Source organism: Zingiber officinale, chromosome 9A, assembly GCF_018446385.1.
Source record: "Zingiber officinale cultivar Zhangliang chromosome 9A, Zo_v1.1, whole genome shotgun sequence".
NCBI classification, from domain to species: domain Eukaryota; kingdom Viridiplantae; phylum Streptophyta; class Magnoliopsida; order Zingiberales; family Zingiberaceae; genus Zingiber; species Zingiber officinale.
In genome coordinates, this window is record NC_056002.1 from 7,361,964 (window position 1) to 7,386,266 (window position 24,303).

At 40.4% G+C, this 24,303-nt stretch overlaps 2 protein-coding genes across 2 annotated transcripts; one reads left to right on the plus strand and one right to left on the minus strand.

Moving 5' to 3' along the window:
- Window positions 1-388: 388 nt before the first annotated feature.
- Window positions 389-18,653, minus strand: LOC122019001 (serine/threonine-protein kinase UCN-like). The gene is made up of 2 exons (XM_042576512.1): window positions 17,231-18,653; window positions 389-579 (listed from the first exon to the last, which is right to left on the minus strand). Exons 1-2 carry the CDS (start codon window positions 18,432-18,434, stop codon window positions 389-391), a joined length of 1,395 nt encoding a protein of 464 aa, XP_042432446.1. The 5' UTR covers window positions 18,435-18,653.
- Window positions 18,654-22,584: 3,931 nt separating this feature from the next.
- LOC122021841 (nucleobase-ascorbate transporter 12-like) lies at window positions 22,585-23,434 on the plus strand. Its single transcript, XM_042580010.1, has 2 exons — window positions 22,585-22,829; window positions 23,071-23,434. Exons 1-2 carry the CDS (start codon window positions 22,605-22,607, stop codon window positions 23,290-23,292), a joined length of 447 nt encoding a protein of 148 aa, XP_042435944.1. The 5' UTR covers window positions 22,585-22,604; the 3' UTR covers window positions 23,293-23,434.
- The last annotated feature ends 869 nt before the right edge of the window (window positions 23,435-24,303 follow it).

The window sequence follows — 24,303 nt, forward strand, 5'->3', positions numbered from 1 at the left end:
CATGCTTAAAATGGAACCTTCCTCTACTCAAAGGGAGTCGGCCATATACTCTCCATCACTTGACATACCCTGACATCCGACATTCTCTGAAAATTCCAAAGGTTGTGCAAAGTAGTATAAAAAGGGGAGGTTTCTCTATTGGCCAGGTACGCGCACATACGCCCGCATCTACTACTATTCATCTTCTTTCGTATATAGTTTCTGCAGAGACTGACTTGAACATCGAAGGGTCTATTCCAAGGACCTTTTCCATGATTTTTGGGCCTTAACGCTCTCGGGTGCTTGGTTTATGGGTGTGTAGGTCCGTGGTACCTTTGGCGAAGACCCTCCCCCTCCCTTCTTTTTGGGGTAGTTAGCGCATGAGCTTGCGGTACCTTACAGTCCTTCCTCAGTTAACCTCCCAACCATCATCACTGGCCTCAATCTGACTCAACTTTCGGACAGGATCAATGGCGATGAGGACTTGCAAATATATTCTTATGGACTTCAACCGCAAGTATTTGCTATTGAACACTTTCATTAAGGTAAACTTTCCAGACAATGTAAGTTCCTTGTCCTCCAATGTGTCAATGCGAGTTACTGGGAGATTGCCTCATATCTTTAAACTTTGAAGTATCAGATTTGTGTAATATTCAGGTAAATTCTTACGGAAGGATCAAAATGGAGCAATAGAGAGAGGGGGGGGGGGGGGGGGGGGGATATCGCTATTTAAAACTTTTCCTTTTTGTATCAATTCATAAAACGAATATCAAAACGGTAACAAAAAAAGAAATACAAATGACTTAGTTGGTTATTTAGTTCGGAGCCTATGTCGACTTCTATTCCAAGACCCATGATCCTTGATCACACCGATGGGTAATTCACTATAACTCTACTTTCCAAAATTTTGAAAGAAACAATTCGTATAAATGCAAAGTATAAAATAGTAACAACCTATTATCTTATTTAAGATTAAGTACAGTGCAAGCTAAATGTAAGTATACCGAAAAGAATAGTGATGAAGATCATCGGCACTTTGTCGAAGAAGTAGATTATTTGATGATGAGTAGCAGAGAAGTAGCATGAACAGAGACTTTGTACAGAGATGAATCGTAAGCTTCTTGCTTGCCTTGGACCTCGAGCTCCCCTTTTATAAGCATGGTTTAGTCAATCGAAAAATTGTTCAGTCGACTGATCCTTTTGGTCGACTGAATACGCGACCTTCCTTCTTTTCTAAGATCCAATCTTTGCGTCATTAAGAGCATTAATTGTTCGATCGACCGATAACCTTCTTCGATTGACCGAAGAGAGAACTTTTCCTGTTCATCAAGATTCACCATTAATCCGCCATTAATTCATTTAATGCTTGGTCGACCGATCCCTATGTTCGGTCAACCGACCAGACATGCTTCTAACTTTGCTTTTATTCATTTTGGTCTGTGCCATGTTGACTTTGTTCGGTCGACTGATCTGCTGGTTTGATTGATCGATCAGTCAACTTACCAACTTTGCTTTCGAACTTATCTCTACTTTGTATCATCTTGGTTGAGTCAACCGATCCCTAGTTTCGGTCGACCAATTATGTAACGCCCCTAGTTTTTTTTTCCTTTTCTATTTCTTTTATAATACATAAATTGTGGGCACCACATACTCATACTTCCATAGCGGTTCTTGGTTCAAATAATATTACATAAACGACTTGAAGAAAAATAAACATAACTAAATACGGAATTAATCTAGAAGGCCTTCGGGCTGTGTTGTTGTTGTTCCGAGCTGGCTCACTAGTCAATGCCTGTACCTTATTGGTTTCGTTGTCTGAAAAAAAAAGAACCAAAGTCTGTGAGTCAAGAGACTCAACATATTCAAAACTATGTTAAGCAATAGTTAACATCTATATTCTAGTGTATTAGAGGAGACCACATTGAAGGTAACTTGGGACCTCTCTACTATCATACTATGAACGTTTGCACAAATAGTAACATAAGCGTGACAACATAGAGGTAAGCATGGTAGATGAACTAAGCATAATGATAGACTTGATCGCGAGCATGTCCAAAGGCATAGGCATAAGAAAAACATGAACATAGTCATAAACATCAACACAAATGTAAACCTAAACATAAATAGAAAACGTAAACATAAACATAAACATAAACATAATCATAAACATAAACATAAACATACACCTAAACATAAATATAACATAAACGTAAGCATAGACATAAACATGAATATGACTTGAGCATACTTGCATGCATACTTATAAACATATAGGGTGGCCTAGTTACACTTAGTAGTACCGTAACATAAGTTGTTGATCAGACAACTACCCTAATGTTAGGTTGGTAGGGGTCTGAACTTAGGACCGGAGTTCTCCTTTATTCTGACGCGCTCACCAGGCTTAGGTCCCCGGATCATACCACCATCCCAGAACATATCTTGGTAGATTCTGGCACGCTCACTGGGCTTAGGTCCCCGGATCATACCACCATTCTAGAACATATCTTGTTTGATTTTGGCGTGCTCACCAGGCGTAGGTCCCCAAACATACTACCATCCCAGAATATGATTTGGCAAGCTCCCCAAGCTTAGGTCCCCGGTTCATAGCTTAACCTATAATAAGATTTGGTACGCTTCTCGGGCTTAGATCCCCGGTTACAACCAACCACTTCATTCCATAAACATAGACATAAACATAAGCATAATCATAATCACGATCACTACATAGACATGAATATAAGCATGTACATAAACCTAAACATAATCCTTACATAGGCATGCACTCAAACATACATATCTAAGCATGATTACTACATAAGCATGAAATACAATTATTAACAGGTGCATCACCGTAAGTGGGTTCATTTCATGAGCATTCTATTGGACCGATGGGGCTGGCTAGAAGGGGGGTTGAATAGCCTGCAAAATTAAAAAGACAACCCTTCTCGACTTTTCAACAGAATAACACTTGCATAAAATAATTGAACAAATAAAACAGAAAAGAAATAGACACACAGGGATTTACTTAGTTACAAACGGGGAGGTTGTTAATCCAAGGAAAGTATCGCACTAACTATCTCCTTCAGGCGGAGAAGCCTCTTACAGCAATGAAGCGCACAAAGAAAGAAGCTAAACTCTAAATGAAAGCTTACAAGTGTTGGAAATGAATTGCTTGAGTTGTTTAAAAGCTTTTGGACCAAGGCTGTATTTATAGCCTTGGTCGGGGTGCCCCGAAGGGGTTCCGGGCGCCTTGGGGGGATAGAACTTTATTCCCAACGCAACGGATTGCGCTTGACGCGATGCGGTCAAAAATCAACCTCCGGGCACCCGGAATGGATCCGGGCACCCGGAATGGATCCGGGCACCCGGACCACTAAGTTAACCAAGTTGACTTTCTGGTCCGGGCCTTCTGCTCCGGTGCTACTCGCCTCGGTCTAGGTCTTCCTCTCCGGATCCGCTTGCTTGGGTGATCTCTGCCATCCGGAATAGGGCTCACCCGGACCCAACTTCCGGTCTTCTCGAGTAGGCTTCCGCTCCGGTTTCTCGTCCCTCGGAATCGTCGCGTGCTTCCTTCTCGTCCGCCAGCATACTCATCCGCAGTTTTTGTCCCTCGATCACACCCCATGTCGACCTTCTCGCTAGCTATGTCTCTTGCTCCCCAAGCAGTCTTCCGCTACAGCTTCTCGTCCCTCGGAACCATCGCACGCTTCCTTCTCGTCCACCGATGTACTCTTCCGTAGCGCCTCGTCCCTCGGACGCACCGCGTGCCATCCTTCTAGCTAGTTGTGTCTTCCGCTCGACTACCTGTGCTCCTAAACTCCTGCACACTTAGACATAAGGTTAGAAATACACAGGACCTAACTTAACTTGTTGATCACACCAAAAACAACATTGGGGTTCCAACAATCTCCCCCTTTTTGATGTGAACAACCCAAGTTAAGCTAAGCTAAATAGACATAAAAATAAACTAACTAATTTTGTAATTAAGTGCAAAAAGATAGAAAATTTAAATTTTGGTGGTCTACCTCCCCCTACACTTACACTTTTCCTTCTCCCTCTTTGATCACAAAAAATGGGGTTCAAAGAAAAAAACTCTAAGGGAAAAATTTGTAACTTTGAAAAAGTTTTGCAATAATTTTCAACGAAAAAATGTTCTAAGTTAAAAGATTTCTAAGTAAAACTTTAAGTACGAAAATTTTAAAAAAATTCTGACTTAGGAAATTTTATAAAAATATTTTTGAAGAAAATTTTTCTTAGTAAAAATTTAAGTAGAAATTTCTAATTTTAGAATAACTTTTTAACTTATTTTTTCTAAGTAAAAGTTAAAAAAAAATTCTAAGTAAAAGTTTAAAAAAAATTCTAAGTAAAAATGTTTAAAAGACTTTTTAAAGCATTATTAAATGTCAACCTTAATGCTTTATCAAAAAGTTAATTAAACATTTTATTCCAATATTTTGGCTTCCAAGTTATGGCGAGGCACTAGGCCTTCTTGCTTATTGGAGCAACAACCACTTCCTTAGACAAAGCCTCATAAAGAAACTCACTGTTTAATTTTCTCGCTGAAAGCGCTAAATTCGATTAAAATTTAGATTAAGTATAACTTAGGAACCCAATATAGGTTCCAGCCAACTAGATTAACTAAGAATTTCTTAGGGGCATTCTTTTTTGCAATGTTCCTAGTTTCTCCCTTATGATATCTAAAATACCGATTTAAATTGTTAAATTTTCTAACATTGATATTAGATGATCATGCATGGTTTTTCAAGTTATTTACTTGTACTTTTAAATTATCATTTTCTAATTTAATTCTGTAGAATTCTTCTATTGGGCAAGATTTAGCTAATATTATTTTTAAATTCTTAATTTCTTTTTCTAAGTTGCAACAATCTTTTGTTAATAGTTTAACGAACTTAAATTATTTGTCAGGAGGAAGAGATCGTACCTGACTTACCTTGTCGATCTTGTTGTCTGTGTCTCCCCCTGAACTGTTGCTATCTTCTGACGTGGCTCCCCCTTCATCGATGCTCTCGATGCTCATTTCGGAAGATCTTGACTCGCAATCGTCATCTTGATGACTTGCCATTAGTGCAAGTCCGGAGAAGCCTTCGACTTCCGATTTAGATGACGTATCGTCCCACGTCGCTTTTAATGCTTTGCGTTTTTGAACAGGTTTCTTACCTTTATTTGCATCCTTATTCCTCAGCTTGGGGCAGTTGTCCTTGACGTGCCCTTCTTCGTCGCAATCGTAGCAGAGGATGGTCCTTTTCTTTTTACCCCGCGGATGGTTAGTTTTTCTAGACTTACAAAGATTCTTGAATCGTCTTACCATCATTACCATTTCCTCGTCGTCGAGAGAAGACTCCGACTTAGGTTCGTCTCTCAATTCTTTGAAGGTGACGTTGTTCTTGGGCTCCTTCGTACTTGCACATCTTGATTCATGCACTTCAAATGTGGAAAAGAATTCTTCTAAAGTAATTTTTCTAAGTCTTTTGAAATATAAAAGGCATCTACTAGTGACGCCCATTTTGAATTTCTAGGAAAGAAATTTAGTGCGTACCTTAGCGAATCTGGGTTACTTACCATCTCTTCGAGACTAGAAAGTCCGGTGATGATTTCCTTTATCCTTGAGTGCATATCAGCAACTATCTTATCTTCCCCAAGCCACAAGCTAGTGAGCTGGTTGCGGAGTAAATCCCATTTTATGAGCTTTGCTTCGGACGTTCCTTCGTGCAGCTCAAGGAACTTTTCCCAAAGTTCCTTCGTGGAGTCGTAGTTGTTGATTCGGTTGACTTCTTGTGGCGGAAGAGTGCTTAGCATATGGTACTTTGCTTTGTCGTTTGCCACATAGTCGACCTGCTCCTTTTTCGTCCAGTGGTATTTCTCCTTACCTTCCGGTGCTGTAAAACTGAACTCTATAATTAACATTAAATCAAAATTGGTTTTAAAAAATACATGCATTCGCTTTTTTCAGCTAGCGAATTCTCCTTCGAACTTCGGCGAGTAGATGCTTGGTCCGACCATTATTTCGTTGCTTCGTTTGGCGGTTAGTCCTCCTGAAGCACCTTAGCTCTGATACCACTGTTGGGACTTTCGAGCCGCAAAAACTGATTTTTGTGTTGCGAAAACCTCGAAGTCTTACCACGGATCCGTGCAAAAATAAATAAAATTCAGGTACATGTTTGTTAATCCTAGATCTACCTTAGATCTACATGATAAGAGTGTTACCCTTTAGCTTATCCCGCTCGTCCAAACGGTTGCTGGATCTCGTAGAGTGTCAAGTGTACACTCCTCTACACGTATCCACACGAACAAAAGGTGGAGAAAAACCACTTAGAGTGTGCCAGCACCCTTGAATGGTTTCGGTAATGGAGGAGAGGGAGAGAACAAGAGAAGAGAAGAGGAAGAAGAAGAAGTTACAACAAGCATAAATGCTTGCACTAATGTGGTCGGCCACATAAAGGAGGGTTTTAAATCTCCTGAGTGGAGTAGGTGAGGACGCGTTCCCCGCAGAGGGAACAGTAGGCGTCGGGTCGACCTAGGATTTCCGGACGAAAATCCGAAGTCAGACCCGGACAGTCCAGAGACTGTCATAATATTCATATTCATACTGTTGTTTTATGCTAACTTTGTGTTGCAGGATATTGTTTGGGACTAACATGTCTTGTGTAACAACCCACCCTTCTTACTACTACTCTCTAAGGGCGATTATTACCTAACCACTACTCTACTTATTAGTGTCACTGACGCTATTATTAGAATCAGTTAGATTTATCATGGTTCAGAGGAATTCCTATCGAAAAATTTCGGCAGAGTCTCCCCTGTACCGGTGACCAAATCCATGATACATAAGATATATACGCAGCCACAGGCGGCTGGATCACATTTTTCACAACCACGCAGTTATAAAATAACAGTGAAAAGAAAGAACTACTATAGCATAAATAACCAACTATGGTACTCCACAAATAACACAAGTAACCCAATTACAAGTGTAGAATAAACTCAATCACAATCTCATAATTTTCATAACAGTAATTAAAGAAAGGAATTAGAGCATAAACTCTAAATAACTAAGTCCTGCAGGTTTGCTAGAACCCTCTGGATCCCTCCATAGTCCAGTCACCACACACATTCATCATCACCACCACCCTATCGCCTCCCTTCATATCTTAGCTTTTCCTTTATCTGCAGTAGCAGGAAAGAAAACAAAACTATAAGCGAAAACGCTTAGTAAGTACTAATCTATCTCACAAAACTCGAAGTGCATAAAAAGTAATGCAATAATATTGAAACTGAAATGCTAAAGCAAATCTGCATGTGCTCATGGTATACAGAAAATGAAACTGAATACTAAATATGCTCACTATCTAACAGGATAATAAGAAATCAACACTGTAAGCTTAGAATTAAAGAAACTAACTTTTTATTTATTCTAAGCATAAAGCTTGTTTCAATTTCCTATATCCTTGTAATAGAAATTAATCTTTTAATTTCTATATTTTACTTTCTTATTTTTTTCTTTCTTCTTTTTAACTTTTTCGTTTCTTCTTCTTTGGGCCCAGACTTAGTACCATCTTTGTTTTGCGCGCTCTCTAATAGTGACTGAGGTAGCGAGCCTCTAGTCCTATGAGGTAAAGACCTTGGTCTTACCAGGGTCAAGACCTTGGAATTGGTCACCTGAATTTATTTAATGACAACTTTGGATGTCGGGTACTAGCCTCTTACTTTAAATGATTTATTGGTTAACTCCTTTTAACTAGACCTTTATCTTTTTCTTACTTATAGCTGCTTATTACAGCAAGGAAGGTCCAAACTAAATGCTATGTGCGAATATGTAGATGCTAAAATCTGTTCATGCACATTTTAAAGCAAGAGAACCAAAAATCAGCATACATGACTAATAAAAATCTGCACTTAAGCTCAATAAAATGCTTAAACCATTCTAACTAAATGAAGGGTTGTTCTTGCCCTTTGAGTAGCAAGGAAAACTAACCGCATGCTTCAAACTAAAAGAAAACCCGCTGAACTAAAACCCCTTGCAAACATATTCACAGCATAAAGCGATAAAAACTACTGCTGCTAAGAACTTCTACACGTGGTGTACTAAAGCATGCATCACTAGATCTACACATGTTGATTCATTTCCAACGAAGTAAAGCAACAAGAAAAGCTACTGCTGCTATCAACTTCTATCTGATAAAAAATCTGTCCATCCATTTGCAATAGAATGATCAACTAATAGAAATCGAAACCACATGTTAACCCTAAACAATTTATTCATTTATCTCAGATTTCAAACAAAACTGAATCCCTAACAAGCATAGATTTGGCTTAACACAATTCTACATGCTCAATCAAACTAAACAATTTATTAATCCTTCTTTGAAACCCACGGCAGTCATCCTAAACCCCCAAATTCAATCACTTTCAAAGCATAATTCGGAAACAAGGAAAGCCACTTATCCAAGGTTCACCGCCGAATTCATCCAACCAGGGAACTCACGGCAGATTCACATCAAGGGGAACTACAAATCCGAAAATAAGGAACGAAACCCTAAGTTCGGAGCAACTCCTACCACAGGTGAGTAGTACTTACCTAGGGTTTCTTGCACTTACAACTGGAAAGAAGGAAAGGAAGCTTCTAGGGTTCGGGTAGCTACTTTTCCTGACGATCCCTTCGTGCTCCCAACTTCTCCTCTGTCGAGACAACCACCCGCGGATGAAAACTAGTCGGGAGGAAGCTTCGCCGGCGCCGGAAATTGAAACCCAGACTTTTCTTCGCAGTCGCCCGAGCAGGAGCAAATCGCCGCGCCGCGCGTGAGAGGAGAGGAGATTCGGGAGAAGATGTTGGGTTTTTTTTTGGGAAAATCCACAACCTAATCCCCTTTTATATATTAGGGTTTTATTCCAAACTATACTATATCCTTAATTCTTTCTATATAGAGTTAACAAAAATCTCCTAGCTCAGTTGGTCAGGCCGGCTTTGGCTTGGGTCAGTCCGACCCGAGGTCGCGGGTTCAAACCTCGCTTCCAACGCTTTTTGCCTAAACTTCTTTGGTTTTGTAAAAATACTAAACGACCTTCAAAAATTATGCAAAAATACTCTAAAAATTTCTAAAAATCTCTAGAATATTTTAAAAGCATTTACAAATATTTTTATGGACATTTGGAACTTGAAATAGGGAAAATTGGGTCATTACAATCCCCCATACCTTATAAAAAGTTCGTCCTCGAACTTAGAATAACTCTGGATACTTCTGTCTCATACTGTCCTCCCGCTCCCAAGTGATTTCCTCGTGCTTCTGGTTCTGCCAGACGACCTTCACTAGTGGTACTTCTTTGTTTCTCAATCTTTTGACTGCTCTGTCCACTATCTGTGTATGTCTGCTCTCATAACTAAGATCCTCTTGGATCTGCACTGACTGAGGCTGAATCACTTGGCTCGGGTCATGGATACACTTCCTTAGCATGGAGACATGAAATACATTGTGTATTGCTGACATGTCTTGTGGTAAGTCCAGCCTGTAAGCTACTTTCCCAATCCTCTCTATGATCAGGTAAGGTCCTACATAGCGAGGACTTAATTTGCCCTTCTTGCCAAATCTCATCACTCCCTTCATAGGAGCGACCTTGAGGAAAACTGAATCTCCTACTTGGAATTCCAGTGGCCTACGACATGTGTCAGCATAACTCTTCTGTCTGCTCTGGGCAGTCTCAATTATCTGTCTGATTTTCTGGATCGCCTGAGTGGTCTCGTCTATCAGCTCTGTCTGAATACCCAGTTCTACTTCCATTTCTTTTCTCTCTCCTGCTTCTTGCCAGCATATGGGTGATCTGCATTTCCTGCCATATAGTGCCTCATAAGGTGCCATCTTGATGGTGGACTGATAGCTATTGTTGTAGGCGAATTCAGCTAAGCACAAATACTTGCACCAACTTCCTTTGAAATCCAGCGCACAAGCTCTCAGCATATCTTCTAAAATCTGATTCACTCGCTCTATCTGTCCATCAGTCTGTGGATGGAAAGTTGTGCTGAACTTGAGTTTGGTGCCTAGTGCATTCTAAATGCACTCCCAAAAGTGTGAGGTGAAGCGCCCATCTCTATCAGAAATGATAGATTTAGGAACTCCATGAAGTCTGACCACCTCTTTAACATATAGCTGGGCCAACTGCTCTATGGAGTGGGACACCTTGATGGCTAGGAAGTGAGCAGACTTAGTCAATCGATCTACTATTACCCATATCGCATCATATCCATTGGTGGTTCTTGGAAGACCTGTTATGAAGTCCATGGATATGTCTTCCCATTTCCATTCTGGTATTGGAAGAGGCTGAAGAATTCCTCCTGGTCTCTGGTGTTCTGCTTTGACCCTCTGACATGTCAAGCAGGTACTGACATATTTAGCAACGTCTCTTTTGAGTCCTGACCACCAGAACATCTGTTTCACATCTTGGTACATCTTGGAAGAACCAGGATGCATGGAGTATGGTGTGCTGTGAGCTTCTTCTAAGATCTTCTTCCTCAGTTCTTCATCATGGGGCACGCAAATGCGACTCCCTTGATAAAGAATCCCGCTATCTGTTACTCGAAACTCTGATTTGTCTTCTTTCTGTAACCCTTGCTTGATTTTCTGGATGTCTGGATCTTCACTTTGCTTTCTCTGTACCTCCTCAAGCAATGTGGACTCTAAGGTCAATGCAGAGAGTTGCCCTTCAATAATTTCAAGTCCAAAATCCAACAACTCCTTCTGCGGGGCTAATGATGACAAAGACATCAGGGATGCACTGGACTTTCCGCTTAGTGCATCTGCCACTTTGTTAGCTTTACCTGGGTGGTAGAGGATTTCACAGTCGTAATCTTTGACCAACTCCAGCCACCTGCGCTGTCTCATGTTTAAGTCCTTTTGAGTGAAGAAGTACTTAAGACTCCGATGATCTGTGAAGATTCTACACTGAACTCCATACAAATAATGTCGCCAGAGTTTAAGTGCAAAAACCATAGCTGCCAGCTCAAGTTCATGAGTAGGGTAGTTCTTCTTATAATCTTTGAGTTGTCTGGAGGCATAAGCTATGACTTTTCCTTCTTGCATGAGTACAACTCCTAAGCCCATCTTGGAAGCATCACTGTAGATGTCGAAACTCTTGTCGCTCTGTGGAACAGTTAGAATGAGAGCGCTGATCAATCTCTTCTTTAGCTCTTGGAAACTCTGCTCACATTTATCTGAACCATTCGAATCTCTTGTTCTTTCTGGTGAGGGCTGTTAGTGGAGAAGCTATCCTGGAAAAGTCCTCCACGAATTTCCTGTAGTACCCTGCTAAACCAAGGAAGCTTCTGATCTCTCTGACGTTCTTGGGTCTACTCCAGTTGTTGACCGCTTCCACTTTGGCTGGATCCACTTGAATACCTTCTTTAGAAATAATGTGACCTAAAAATGCCACCTGATTTAACCAGAACTCGCACTTGGAGAATTTAGCATAAAGCTTCTTCTGCTGAAGAGTCTGCAGTACTATTCTCAAGTGCGTGTCATGCTCCTCTGGGGTCCTTGAATAGACCAGAATGTCATCGATGAATATAATGACAAATTTGTCAAGATATTCTCTGAACACTCTGTTCATTAAGTCCATGAAGACCGCAGGTGCATTGGTCACTCCAAAAGGCATAACTACAAACTCGTAATGTCCATATCTGGTCCTGAACGCCGTTCTGGGTATATCTCTTTCTTTCACCTTCAGCTGATGGTACCCAGAGCGCAGGTCTATCTTTGAGAACACTGTTGCTCCTCTTAACTGATCAAATAAATCGTCGATCCTGGGAAGGGGGTACTTGTTCTTGATTGTCACTTGATTCAAAGCTCTATAGTCTATGCACATCCGCATTGATCCATCTTTCTTCTTGACAAACAACACAGGAGCTCCCCAAGGTGAGTGACTAGGGCGAATGAAGCCTTTGTCAAGTAACTCCTGTAGTTGTTCTCGTAACTCCTTCAGCTCTGCTGGAGACATGCGATACGGAGCTTTTGAAATTGGACCGGTTCCAGGAACCAATTCAATCTCAAATTCCACCTCTCTGTTGGGAGGTAGTCCAGGTAGCTCTTCTGGAAATACTTCTGGATACTCGCATACTACCCAGACCTCCTCCTGCTTGAGTCCCTTCTGCTCTTCTGCCTTTACTATGTATGTAAGAAAACCTGCACACCCTTTAGCTAACATCTGGTGAGCTAAGAAAACATTGTTGGTGCAACATCCCTCAGGTCAAGGTTGACCTGGTTGACCAAGCTTGAGTCTTGGTTTGAGTTTCGATGTTTGACAATGCAAGGTTGATTGAAGAAGAGTCAAGTAGGTCAAGGATGACCGGATACTTGACTGGGAAGTCCTAGTGAGTGAAGCTAGGCAGGAGGAAAATCTTGGTGAGTGAAGCCAGGTGAAAGACCTAGTGAGTGAAGCTAGGCAATTGGGAAGTCCTAGTGAGTGAAGCTAGGCAAGAGGAAAATCCTGGTGAGTGAAGCCAGGTGAAAGACCTAGTGAGTGAAACTAGGCAATTGGGAAGTCCTAGTGAGTGAAGCTAGGCAAGAGGAAAATCCTGGTGAGTGAAGCCAGGTGAAAGACCTAGTGAGTGAAGCTAGGCAATTGAGAAAGTCCTGGTGAGTGAAGCCAGGCAAGAGAAATCCAGATGGGTCAAGGTTGACCAGACTTCTGGTGAGAGTCCAAGTAGGTCAAAGGGATTGACCGGATACTTGGCACGAGAAAGAAAAGTCCAAGTAGGTCAGAGGGACTGACCGGATACTTGGCAAGAAGAGAAAAGACCAAGTGGATCAAAGGGATTGACCAGACACTTGGTGAGAGAGTCCTAGCTGGTCAAGGGTGACCGGATGCTAGGTCTTATGTACCAACAAGTCATGGTTGACTAGATGTTGGTTTAGGGGGCTTTGGGCTTGGTTTTGGGCAAAAACCAAGATCTGGATTGATCAGCCGATTGATCCAGCAGGTTTGGATTGATCCGTGGATTGATCCAGCAGGTTTGGATTGATCCGTGGATCGATCCGTGGGTCGATCCAGCATATCTAGATCGATCCAGAAGATCTGGATCGATCCACCGATCGATCCGGTGAGTCCCCGCGAACAGAACCCCTCTGGATCGATCGGTGGATCGATCCAGAGGTCCCAATCGATCAGTGGATCGATTGGGACGCTGTTGCTTCACGCGATAAGCGCTGGATCGATCTGTGGATCAATCCAGAAGTGCTCCCAATCGATCGGGATTCGACCGTTTGCATCGATTTAAGCCGCAGGCGTTCATTTCCTTCGGCATCTCTTCACCGATTCATTCCAGATTGATAACAGCTCCTCCCCAGCACTCTCTAAGCTCTTCACCGCCAGTTCTTGAAGGTTCTTGGAGGTTCATCCAAGTCAAGAGGCGAGTTGCAACGAGAAGAAGAAGAAGCTAGGGTTTTTACTGCATCTCTTGTAAGCTTTTGCTTATTCTTTATTACCCTTTCTTCTACTTGTATTGAGAGTCTTGTAGGGCTTCTCCGCCTTCGGTAGTTACCGAAAAGGAGTGTTTATTAGTGGAGGTGTGTGTGTGTGCGTGGATCCTTGGACTAGTCACCTCTTGTGAGGTGGATACCAAGTAAAATCCTATTGTTAGCATTGTTGTAGTTTGTTTCTTTGTATTCCGCTGCGCATCACTTTGAAGAAACAAGCAACGCCGAGCAACGAGCACGCGAAGAGCTATTCACCCCCCCCCCCTCTAGCTACTTTTCGTTCCTAACATGTGGTATCAGAGCAAGGTTGCTCTTCACCGGAAGGGTCAAGCATAACAAGAAGAGCTAGAGGGTGAAGAAGTTGGAGCAAATTCATCAAAGTCAAAGAATTCAAGAAGCTCAACTTCAAGATGCAATTCCAAGATGGACTTGGATTTGATACAAGGGTGGCTCCACCATACACTTCCACGAGCTTCGATTCTTGGAAATCAAGAATCAAAAATTTTCTTATGATGGAGATAGAGCAATGGTTTGCTCTTATGGAAGGCTTCAAGACTCCAACAAACTCAAAGGGCAAGGTTCTCAAGAGGAGCAAGTGGAGCCAAGAGCAACTCCAAAGATGTGAGGCCAATGACAAAGTGACCAAGCTTTTGGTCAATTTATTGCCAAGCAACATCTTGGAGCAAATTGGAGAGTTTGAAGATGCCAAGGAGCTTTGGAGCGAATTGGCAAGGATTCATGAGATCCCCTCCACTGTACCAAATCAAGGAGAATCCAAAGAGGGTGACTCAATGGATCAAAATCAAGAAGAGGAGGATTCCGAGGTTGAGAGATGCTCAATCTCCGAAGAGGAGGTCCAAGAAGCTTCATCCTCAAAGGAGAGCAATCAAAAGAGCAAGGAAGGAGTATATTCCTTGTTTCATGTACAAGAGGATGAAGATGAAGAAGAAGGTGAAGTCTCCACCTCTAGAATTAAGGGGGAGCAATCTTCATTGACACCGGAACAAGAGCAAGAAGAATCCTCCACATCCGGGTCAAGAGAAGAAGAGGATGAAGAAGCTTCCACCTCCACAAGTCAAGCAAAATCAAATGGAGGAATATCATCTTCGGATCAAGAGGAAGCTTCTACCTCCGGATCCAAAGGAGAAAGTGTCATCCCTACACAAAAAGGTATAAACATTTCAATTAATAATAAGAATCATATTATATGCTTTGAATGTAGGGAACATGGGCATTACAAGAGCAAATGCCCTAAATTGTCCAAGAAGAAGGGCCAAGTGGCATTAAAGGGCAAGGAGAAGCCCAAGGAGACCATCCCTGGAACAAAGAAGAGCAAGGAGCACATTGTGTGCTTCTCTTGCAATCAAAAGGGGCATTACCGAAGTCAATGCCCTAATGGGAAGAAGATGGTCAAGGCTCATGGAGGAAGCTCAACTCAAGGGGGAGCCTCCAAGGTAAAAAAGAAGGTATCTTTTATTGAGCCTATTTCCTTGCAAAATGGTAAAAAGCATGCTAGGTCAAATTTATATCATTTTAATGCTATTTACCATGAAAATAGGAAGCATGATAGCGTCAAGGAAAATCATGTAGCTTATCATGCCAAAACCTCTCAATCTAGGGTTAGAAAGGTAGATAGAAACTTAGGTAAGAACCCTAAGCATTCTAGGTATGTACCTAAGAAGAAGAAAAATCATGATTTTAGTGAAAAATCTATGGTTGAGGGATTATGGAAGGAAAATCAAGTCTTGAGGTCAAGACTTGATAAATTAGAGAAGACCCTTAGAAAAATCACAAATATGACACAAGGGTCTAAGGGTAAAAATCTAAGTCTAGGAGTATCAAAGTCATCCAATGGCCATAGAGGTTTGGGATACAAACCTAAGGCTAAGAAGGATAAAATTTCATACCATAAGGTTCGATATAGTTATGGAACAAACCCTAGGTCTAGAGGTCAAGTCAAGGATACAAGGGAAGATATCCCTAGAAGTATCTTTGCAACCAAAGTGACTAAGACTTCTAAGAAGTCTAAGAAAGTCGCTAACAAGGTCAAAAGGGAGGCTATCCCTAGAGTTGACCTAGAAAATGTGGCCAAGGCTTCTAAGAAGCCCAACAAGGTCACTTGGAAGGTATCTAGGGAGGTTATCCCTAGTGAGTACCTAGAGCATCCAAGGAGCACCAATAGGTGTTGGGTTCCTAGGAGCATCTTCTCTACCCCATAGATGGGTTAGAGAGTGTCAACTCCGATTAGAAGGGTAGTTAACCCAACTTTAAGGAAATTGACACTCAAGGAGCATTTTCAAGGTTTTTTTTAACCTTTGAAAATGAAATGGAATTATTATTTACTCCTTGAAAGAGTAAAATGTGCCTAATGGTGGAAAATTTGATTTTATTTTAAAATGGCATAAATTAGGAAAACCTAGAGAAATACCAAGTTGGGATTTTGGTATTCTCTTAGAAATGTAAGGCAATCCGGGCCTTGATTTATGTGATTACTCTTGAGGAAAAATGGAATATGCCAACATTTGAGGATATGCTTAATTTTTAAGGGGCATAAACAAATCAAGAGAAATATAAATGTCAATTTAGGTTTTGACATTTCTTTAAAGCATTTAGGGCAATTTAGGTTTAACGTTTTAAGTTAAAACAGGTTGTATATTTTGAGTTAGCTAAGTGGTTAAGGATACTTAGATAGGTAATCTAGGTATATTTTATTTATGCTAAATCTTGTCATGATTATTTGCCCATCATATGCCATGACATCATGTCTATTTTTGCATTCATGTTTTATTATGAAAAATCCAAAAATACCATGTCATGACATTCATACATCATGTAGTTATATGATATATTCTTTTGAAAATTATTTCCTTTTGATGTATGCCATAACATAATCATGCATTAAGTTTAAATTTCTTGTAATTAAGGACAAATGGCATTTAACAACACTTATTAACAAGTGACATCCTAGGTGGATGTCTAATATTTCTTTAATGCCTAGATAGTTATGCATGATCCCTAGAATAAGGCAAAACCAAATTTTACATCTCACAAAGACCTATAAGATGACTTGTATGTGTTTTATGCACAATAGATACAAGTGAGATGTTAGGAGGATGAACAAAACTCAGCATGTTGATTTAGTGCACTTCTTTGAGTTTTAGGTTCATCAAAACACATAGTTATGTGTTTTCCCATCATTGGGAAAGCTAATGTCACTACAAGAATTTTTGCATTCAACAACACCCAATAGACAACGCTTTTTAATAAAAACGTTGTCGTTCTTTGTTTTACAACGCTTTTAGTGAAAAGCGTTGTCTATGGTATTTACTTTTTACTAAAGACAACGGTTTTTAATGAAGTGTTGTCTTTAGTGTTGTTGTTTATGGTCAAAGACAACATTTTTTTAAAAAACGTTTTTTAAAGTGTTGTGTATGTTTCCCCTAAACTCACTTAAAATAAATTCGCAGCCCTCGCTTTGCTAAACTCTAAACCCTCAACGCGCGCGCACCTTCTCCTCACCACTCCTCTCCACGAGTGCCTTCTCCTCTCCTTCTCCTCTCCACGAGCGCCTTCTCCTCTCCACTCCTCTCCACGAGCGCCTTCTCCTCTCCACGAGCGCCTTCTCCTCTCCTTGCCGCGTGATCTCCTCTGAACCCTAATCTCGACCCAAACTCCTCACGCCGGCCCAACTCCTCCAAGTCGAGATCCCTAATCTCGCATTTCCCCATCTCCTTAATCAAAGTCAGCTTACCCTTCCTAATCTTCTCACGGCTCCTCAACTCCTCTGAACCCTTCGATCTTAGTTCCTTCCTCGCAGAGCAGATTCGAGAGTAGGAGGAACGGAAGAAAGAAAGGTAAAATTACCGGCGCCAGGAACGGAGGCCGCGCCACCTCTGGCAAAAGCTCCCATTTCACCCCATCGAAGAAAGGGTGCGCCTTCACCTCCTCCGCACCCCCACTAAACCCTAATCTCCTCTCCGGGTCCTTGACCACGAGCCGCTCGATAATGTCAGTGAGATCGGTGCGCCGCCGGCCTGGGAACATTGGCGGCAGCGTAAGAATGTTGCGCAACGTCTCCTTCCTGTTCCGCCCCCGGAAGGGCGTCTGTCCGTATGCCATTTCGTACGCCAGGATCCCAAGCGCCCACCAGTCCACCGCGAAGCCGTGCCCTTCGCCGCGCACCACTTCCGGCGCCACGTACTCCTCCGTCCCCACGAACGAGAACGACCGCTCGTCGTCACCACCGGATCCTTCTCTGGATTTCGAGATGGACGAGGAACTCGTCCTACGGCGACTCGCCGGGGAGACTCTCGCCGACCTCCCTTTCTTGATCTGGTCGTCCGCGGCGCCGAAGGAGAACACGCGTGTGAGTTTCCTCCGGGGGGCGTGGCTGTGGTTGTCGGAGGGAAGTGGAGGAGGAAGGGAGGAGTGGGTGGTCGATCTGGCAGGGAGGTGGCGGGAGAGATCGAAATCGGCGAGCATAATATGGCCGGATGAACGGAGGAGGACGTTCTCTGGCTTGAGGTCGCGGTAGGCGACGCGCATGGAGTGGAGGTGGGCGAGAGCGGTGACGATTTCCGAGAGGTAGAAGCGGATCGCGTCCGCGGAGAACGCCTCCTCGTTGGAAGGAGAAAGGGAGCGGCGGAGGGCGTGGAGGTCGCCGCCGGGGCAGAAGGGGATCGCCCAAGCGAGGAGGTCCGGCGTCTCGACGGAGCCAAGGAGGGAAGGGAGAAACGGGTGGTGGTGATCACCGGGAGCGGCTGAGAGGCGGGACAATAGGGATAGCTCCCAGCGGGCGCGGCGGAGAGCGTGGGGTTTGGCGGCGGACTGCTTGTCGAACACCTTGAGGGCGAAGAGCGTGGGGAGGCGACTGCCGGGTGCGGCGCTGACGAGGAAGACCGAGGCCATGGCTCCACGGCCCAGGACGCGAACCGCCCTGATCTGGTTCAAATCCAACACCACCTCCTCATCCATTTGAATTTGGATCAACCAACCTATACAATGCAGGTAACGTGTTTGAGTGTTTGCCTCAATGGTCTCTGTTTCCACATCTCGCTCGATTCTTGTTCTTCTTGAAGCAGCTCAAGCGCTCAAGCTCCGTGTGTTCCTCTCACCCAAAAATTGAGGTCTGCAAACAGTAAGTGGAGGCAATACAAGACCCATCTCACCCAAAAATTTATTTTAAGCAGGCGTGACAAACCTGAGGAGTTGAATGAGCCACCTGTTGGCTTTGAAATTACAAGAGAAGATTGGCGTGCGTTTGTCATTAGTCGCATTTCTGAAGATTTCATTGTAAGATTCTAAATTTTTTCTTTTGAAACTATTCGATCATAATTCATTATGTATTATTCAAATTTGATATGTCGCTTGTTTGAAATAACTAGAAACTCAGTGATCAACAAAAAGAGCGAAGGAAAAAAAATAGATATCCTCATCGACTCTCACGCAAAGGGTATGCACGCTTTGCTGAAGAAATTGTAAGTATTTTTAAAATATATTTCCTCTAAGAACCCTCTAATTGATTCACATTAAATTATTTCACATTTGTTATTTGATTTTTCTTTGTTGTAGGGGACTGAATTATGTGATGATAATGACATCAATAGAGCTATTATGTGGAAGAAAGGACGCGCCAACAAAGGAGGAGAGTTTGAAGGTGAAGATTTGGTGGACACAGTACACAAGATTGTAAGTAAATTTTCATGTTCTTCTGATAATGACTTCAATATATCTTCTAGTTTTCGAGAGTAAAGTTGCATGCATGCATACCCTTTGCGTGAGGAAGCCAAGGCAAGCAGTGCAATGAGGAGTTTAACAGCCATTCCTTGCATAGCTTGAATTCTCAGTACTAGAGCATGTATTGAGGAAGTAAATGGTGAATGAATGCATTGAGAGCTTAGAGGTGACGGGTTTATATAGAACAGATGTGGATTTACTAGGTATCTAGGTTTGAAATGTTCTTACTTGGAGAAGAGATCAAGTCGAAAAGTCTATTACATGCAGTGGTTTCCTTTTGCTGCAATCAATTAATGGTGAATGCATTGAGAACTTAGAGGTGATAGCTAGAGTTTCTATAGAACAGATGCAGATAAATCAACCAGGTTTGAAATGTTCTTGGCAGTAAGCAATTTGTAAGCTTCAGTAACCCAAGGGCCAGTAAAGTTGTTCCCCAGACCACTGCTCTGAAGCTTCTATTATGTTTTCCCACTTGATTGGTGACAAATAAAGCTCCTTGTCTCCTTGAGCATTCTCTTTGTGCTGTTTTAGTTTGAATTAAAGCATAAGATTCATGAATCGGAACTTGAGAGGTTGGGAACAACTTTACTTTTGATTATTCTTTCCTGCAACTCCAGACAATTAGCTTCAATTATGTGGTGGTCCTCTCTTTATGGGTTTGTGTAGTGAAAATTTATTAAAATTTTGTCATTTTATTAAACTTGTAGTCAATTGCTCAATCAAATATGTGCCTTTTTTAGAACTGTGCAGAAGTAAATATATGATTGAATGCCAAAAAAGGAAAAAATATTTCAAAGTCAACTTCATATTTGTTCAATATGACTTACTAAGCACTTGACTTGAGCTATCACGGGAAGAACCGGCCTGGACATCAGTATTTTTTAAACCAATATTGCATATCCTTGGTAATTATCCTTGGTAAAGTACTGATAATTCTTTTTAATGTTGCATTACAGGATGAATATATACAGCAAAAGAGGGAGGGTAAGCTGCAATGCGAAGGAGCAAAAGAGGATATTCTTACCAAGGCACTTGAAACTCAGGAATATTCTGGGCGTGTCCGGGGTATCGGAGGTCATATCAACCCAACAATCTATTTCAATGTTGGTAGAACAAGGAAGAAATATGATGTTACCCTAGATATAATCGCTGAGCATAAAAGGGAGCTGAAGGAGGCGAAGATGCAAATTTTAGAACAAGATGTACGCATCCAAAAACTTGAAGCATTAATGCATAAAAGGGGTGCATGGGACAATTCAATTGATGACAAAGGCAGTTGCTCGGTGAAGTTTCATCAGAAGAATATTGAAGAAGATGACGTACAGATTGTGGGTAAAGACGAAGTTTTACAGGTAAAATACAAGTTATAGTGATATTCATTATTATTATAGCATTATAAACTAAATATAATCAACATGTTTTTTTTTTAATATTTTAGGGTCAATCAGTTGCATTGACATTGGAATCTTGCTCAAATATTGCTGCATATGGTACAATTGTTTGTTTGAATGGCATGGAAAAAATGCTTCATGGTATTCCATTTCCCAAGAATTGCATTCGAGTCTCCATTGATCAAGCAGTGGACAAATCCGCTCCTTTGCCATATCCAATTCCAAGTGAATGTGAAGTAATTGGTGATGCCATAGGAACTGTTGTGGCTTGGCCTGAACAGCAGATTGTGAAGCAAGATGAGGTATATGAGATATTATATTTCTAATTATATTGTCACTTTATTATTATATTTCTAATTATATTGCCACTTTATTATTATTCAACCTAGCTATCTAACTTGTTTATATTTGAAATTATTAGAAGCCTAGAAGGAAGAAGTTTGAACGAAAAAAAATCAAAACCTACTTTGTCAACAAGTGTCCCAAGAGCATTACATATGTTATATTGTTACAGTAAGCATGCTCTAGATGGAGGAAAATGTATATCAATGTGCTTAGATAATGAAGTGTTTGATGAAGATTGTGAACTTTTTCTTGACCTTGAGGACATCAATTCTTTGTATCATTTGGAGTCAATTTCAGGAAATTTGATCGTTGCCTACATATGGTAAGTAAGTTTATTTAAGCAATTTCAGCAACTTTTTCATCACATGTTTGCTTCCCAATTTTAGCAACTTATTATGGTTTATTGTTACAATTTCACCAACTTATTATGAGTGATCATTATTTTTTAATCCACATGATTGTTTTGTATCTAAATTTTATTATTTATTATCTAAATATTATTTTCTCGGTTGCAACTGCATTGCTTTACTTATCTGGGAAATTACTGCATTGCTTTATGTTTCTTGGGAAATTCTAATATCTAGCAAGACAGAAAATCCTAATTTGAACTACAAGAAGTTTACTAATATTGTTGTGTGAACAAGTTTACTCTTGAAAAATTCAACTTCTAGTAATTTTCTCATACCATGTTATTCTCATTAAGTTAATAGTTCATCATTTCTATTGAGAGGTTTACTAATATCAATTGATGTGGTACACTTTACATAAATATAGCTCATTCATTTTCAACCGGCCCTTAATGTTTGCCTTCTGCCATTTGTTCTTCTAGACAGGAAGTACTTTGCTCATATCTTTTTTCTTGTATATTTTTAAGTATCTTAAATGTGCTTGTCCTCAAGAAATAAAAGAATTTGCATGTATACATTTCTGGTATGTTTAATATGCAAGACTGTTCATAGTAAGTTCTCATGTATGGATGTTACTATCATCAACCATAACTTAGTGTTATGAGTGATCATTATTTTTTCCAACTTATTATGAGTGTTTTGTATCTAAATTTTATTATTTAGTATCTAAATATTTTTTTCTTTGCAATGATAGGTGTCTGTATAAAAAGATGGTGAAAGATACCAAGACAAAGAAATTCAGATTTATGAATCCTCACAAACTCCCATATCTGGCAAAAACGGCACAAGACAAATCAGTTAAGCTTGAAACCCTGAATCAAAGGGCAACTCTTTTAGCAGATAAGCTGACAAGTGCATCAACAGATCAACTAGTGTTAGTGCCATGTAATGTCGGGTAAGCAAGAAGTAAAACATCACTTTCAATTGCTTCCTTTCGATAATTTATTCAATTTTATGATCTAATCCTATGTATTTGCCTAGTTTCCATTGGAATCTTAGTGTTATTGAACCTTACAAGGATGCTATTTACCTGCTGGATTCCCTAAGTTGCCGCATTCGCGATGATGATTCAAAATACGTAATAGAAATGTGAGTTCAGATTTCTTTTAGTAAATATTTATTATAATAAAAATCTTATTTAACAAATATTCTTAACGTATGAAGGGCCTTAAAATTGTTTAATTCAACCAAGGGAAGGAAAGGTAGGAAAAATGTTAAGTGGGAAGTAGTTAAGGTATGTGTACTTTTGTTTAACATATATTGTAATGTGGGCCATGATTGCTGCTCTGGGCTTGTCAAACCTGCGATACAGCGAGACTGGAAGCTCCAGGAATAATATCATAATTGGCCTCTCATTGTTTCTCTCATTATCAGTACCTGCCTACTTCCAGCAATATGGACTTATTCCATCTTCAAATTCATCTGTTCCAAGTTACTTCCAACCATATGCTGTTGCATCTCATGGACCTATTCATACAAGTTCTCGAGGGGTATGTCTTCTTCTTCTCCTACAATGTTTGTGCTGATTATTACCCATGTGACCTTATATTAGTGTTTAGACTTGAAATATCAAGTTAGCACTTAGAAGTTACGTGGGGTATGATGCCCACATAATTATACTCTTGAATATATTCCCTTTGACAAATCAGTGATAGATAATCTAGTTCATAGGATCTTTCTGGAGTTTGAAGTTAGAATAGATCTGATTACTGATATGTGTGACAATTTCAGGTGAACTATGTTCTGAATACTTTGTTTTCATTTCACATGGTGATTGCATTTATTGTTGCATTTATTCTTGACAACACTGTTCCTGGGAGCCGTCAAGAACGTGGAGTATATGTTTGGTCTGAACCAGAGGCAGCAAAAAGGGAACCAGCCATTACCAAAGACTACGGCTTGCCTTTCAGAATCGGACGTATGTTCACATGGGTGAAATGGGTTGGCTTATAGCACATTGCGGACGGAAAAGATCCATTACCAAATTGACAGTTTTAACTTCATTCTTCCTTCTGCCACTACTAGTCTACTATTGGATCTTGTTCTAGGTTTAGCGATTTCACGAGTGAATTTTAAAACAGCGGTTAGTCAATGATGAGGTTTTGTAAAACTTGTGTGTTTGAAAAATTATTGTCATGAAGTTAAGGATAACTTGTATGATACAAATTTAATTTGTGGATCAATATGTATACATTTTGTTTGTATAATATAAAGTTTTATTTATTTGTTAAATAGTCTTATTATAAAAATGATTGTGGTTGTGGATATTCAATTATATGTAAATTTTGAGTATTTTTTATAATTTTTGCTATTTAATTAAGAAAAACACTATTTTTTATAAATTTAAAAATACAACGTTTTTAAGTAATAAAAGACAACGCTTAAAAAACAATGTCTTTGAGACCAACCACAACGCTTTTAAAGCGTTGTCTTTGATATGTGCATTTTTACAACAGCATCTATAACAACGCTTTTTAAGAACGAAAAGACAACGCTTAAAAAGCGTTGTCTTTGTGACCAACCACAACGCTTTTAAAGCGTTGTCTTTGATATGACTTTCTACAACACCATCTACAACATCACTTTTTAAGTACATACGACAACGCCAAAAAAGCGTTGTTGTTTAGCTTTTTTCTTGTAGTGTGTACAAGTCATGTGCATTAAGCCCAAGGAACATGGTGGGATATTGGTTTTGAAAATATTTTTAAAAATGATTTTGGAAAACCTTGGTGAAGGCTATCTTTTGATAGTAATCACCATTGAATAGTTAGACACAAACTTGAAGAAAACACTTAAGTTTTTGCAAGTTCTCAAGTTTGTGTCAATCTTTGAAAATATGATGTATTTTCATAGAAAACTATTTTTCCATGATAAATTATACCCTAAATAATGTCTACACAAATTTTTACGATTTTTAGAATTTTGTAGAATTTTCTAGGGGTTTCTGAAATTGGCTGAAATTGA

Excerpts from the sequence above, each read along its gene's own strand:
- LOC122019001 (XM_042576512.1), bottom strand. The coding sequence starts at position 18,434 with ATGGATGAGGAGGTGGTGTTGGATTTGAACCAGATCAGGGCGGTTCGC. Across the intron at positions 580-17,230 it reads GTTCAGAGGAGTTGAGGAGC|TAACTCGCATTGACACATTG; the intron begins CGTGAGAAGATT and ends GCAATCTCCCAG.
- LOC122021841 (XM_042580010.1), top strand. The coding sequence starts at position 22,605 with ATGTGGGCCATGATTGCTGCTCTGGGCTTGTCAAACCTGCGATACAGC. Across the intron at positions 22,830-23,070 it reads TTCATACAAGTTCTCGAGGG|GTGAACTATGTTCTGAATAC; the intron begins GTATGTCTTCTT and ends TGACAATTTCAG.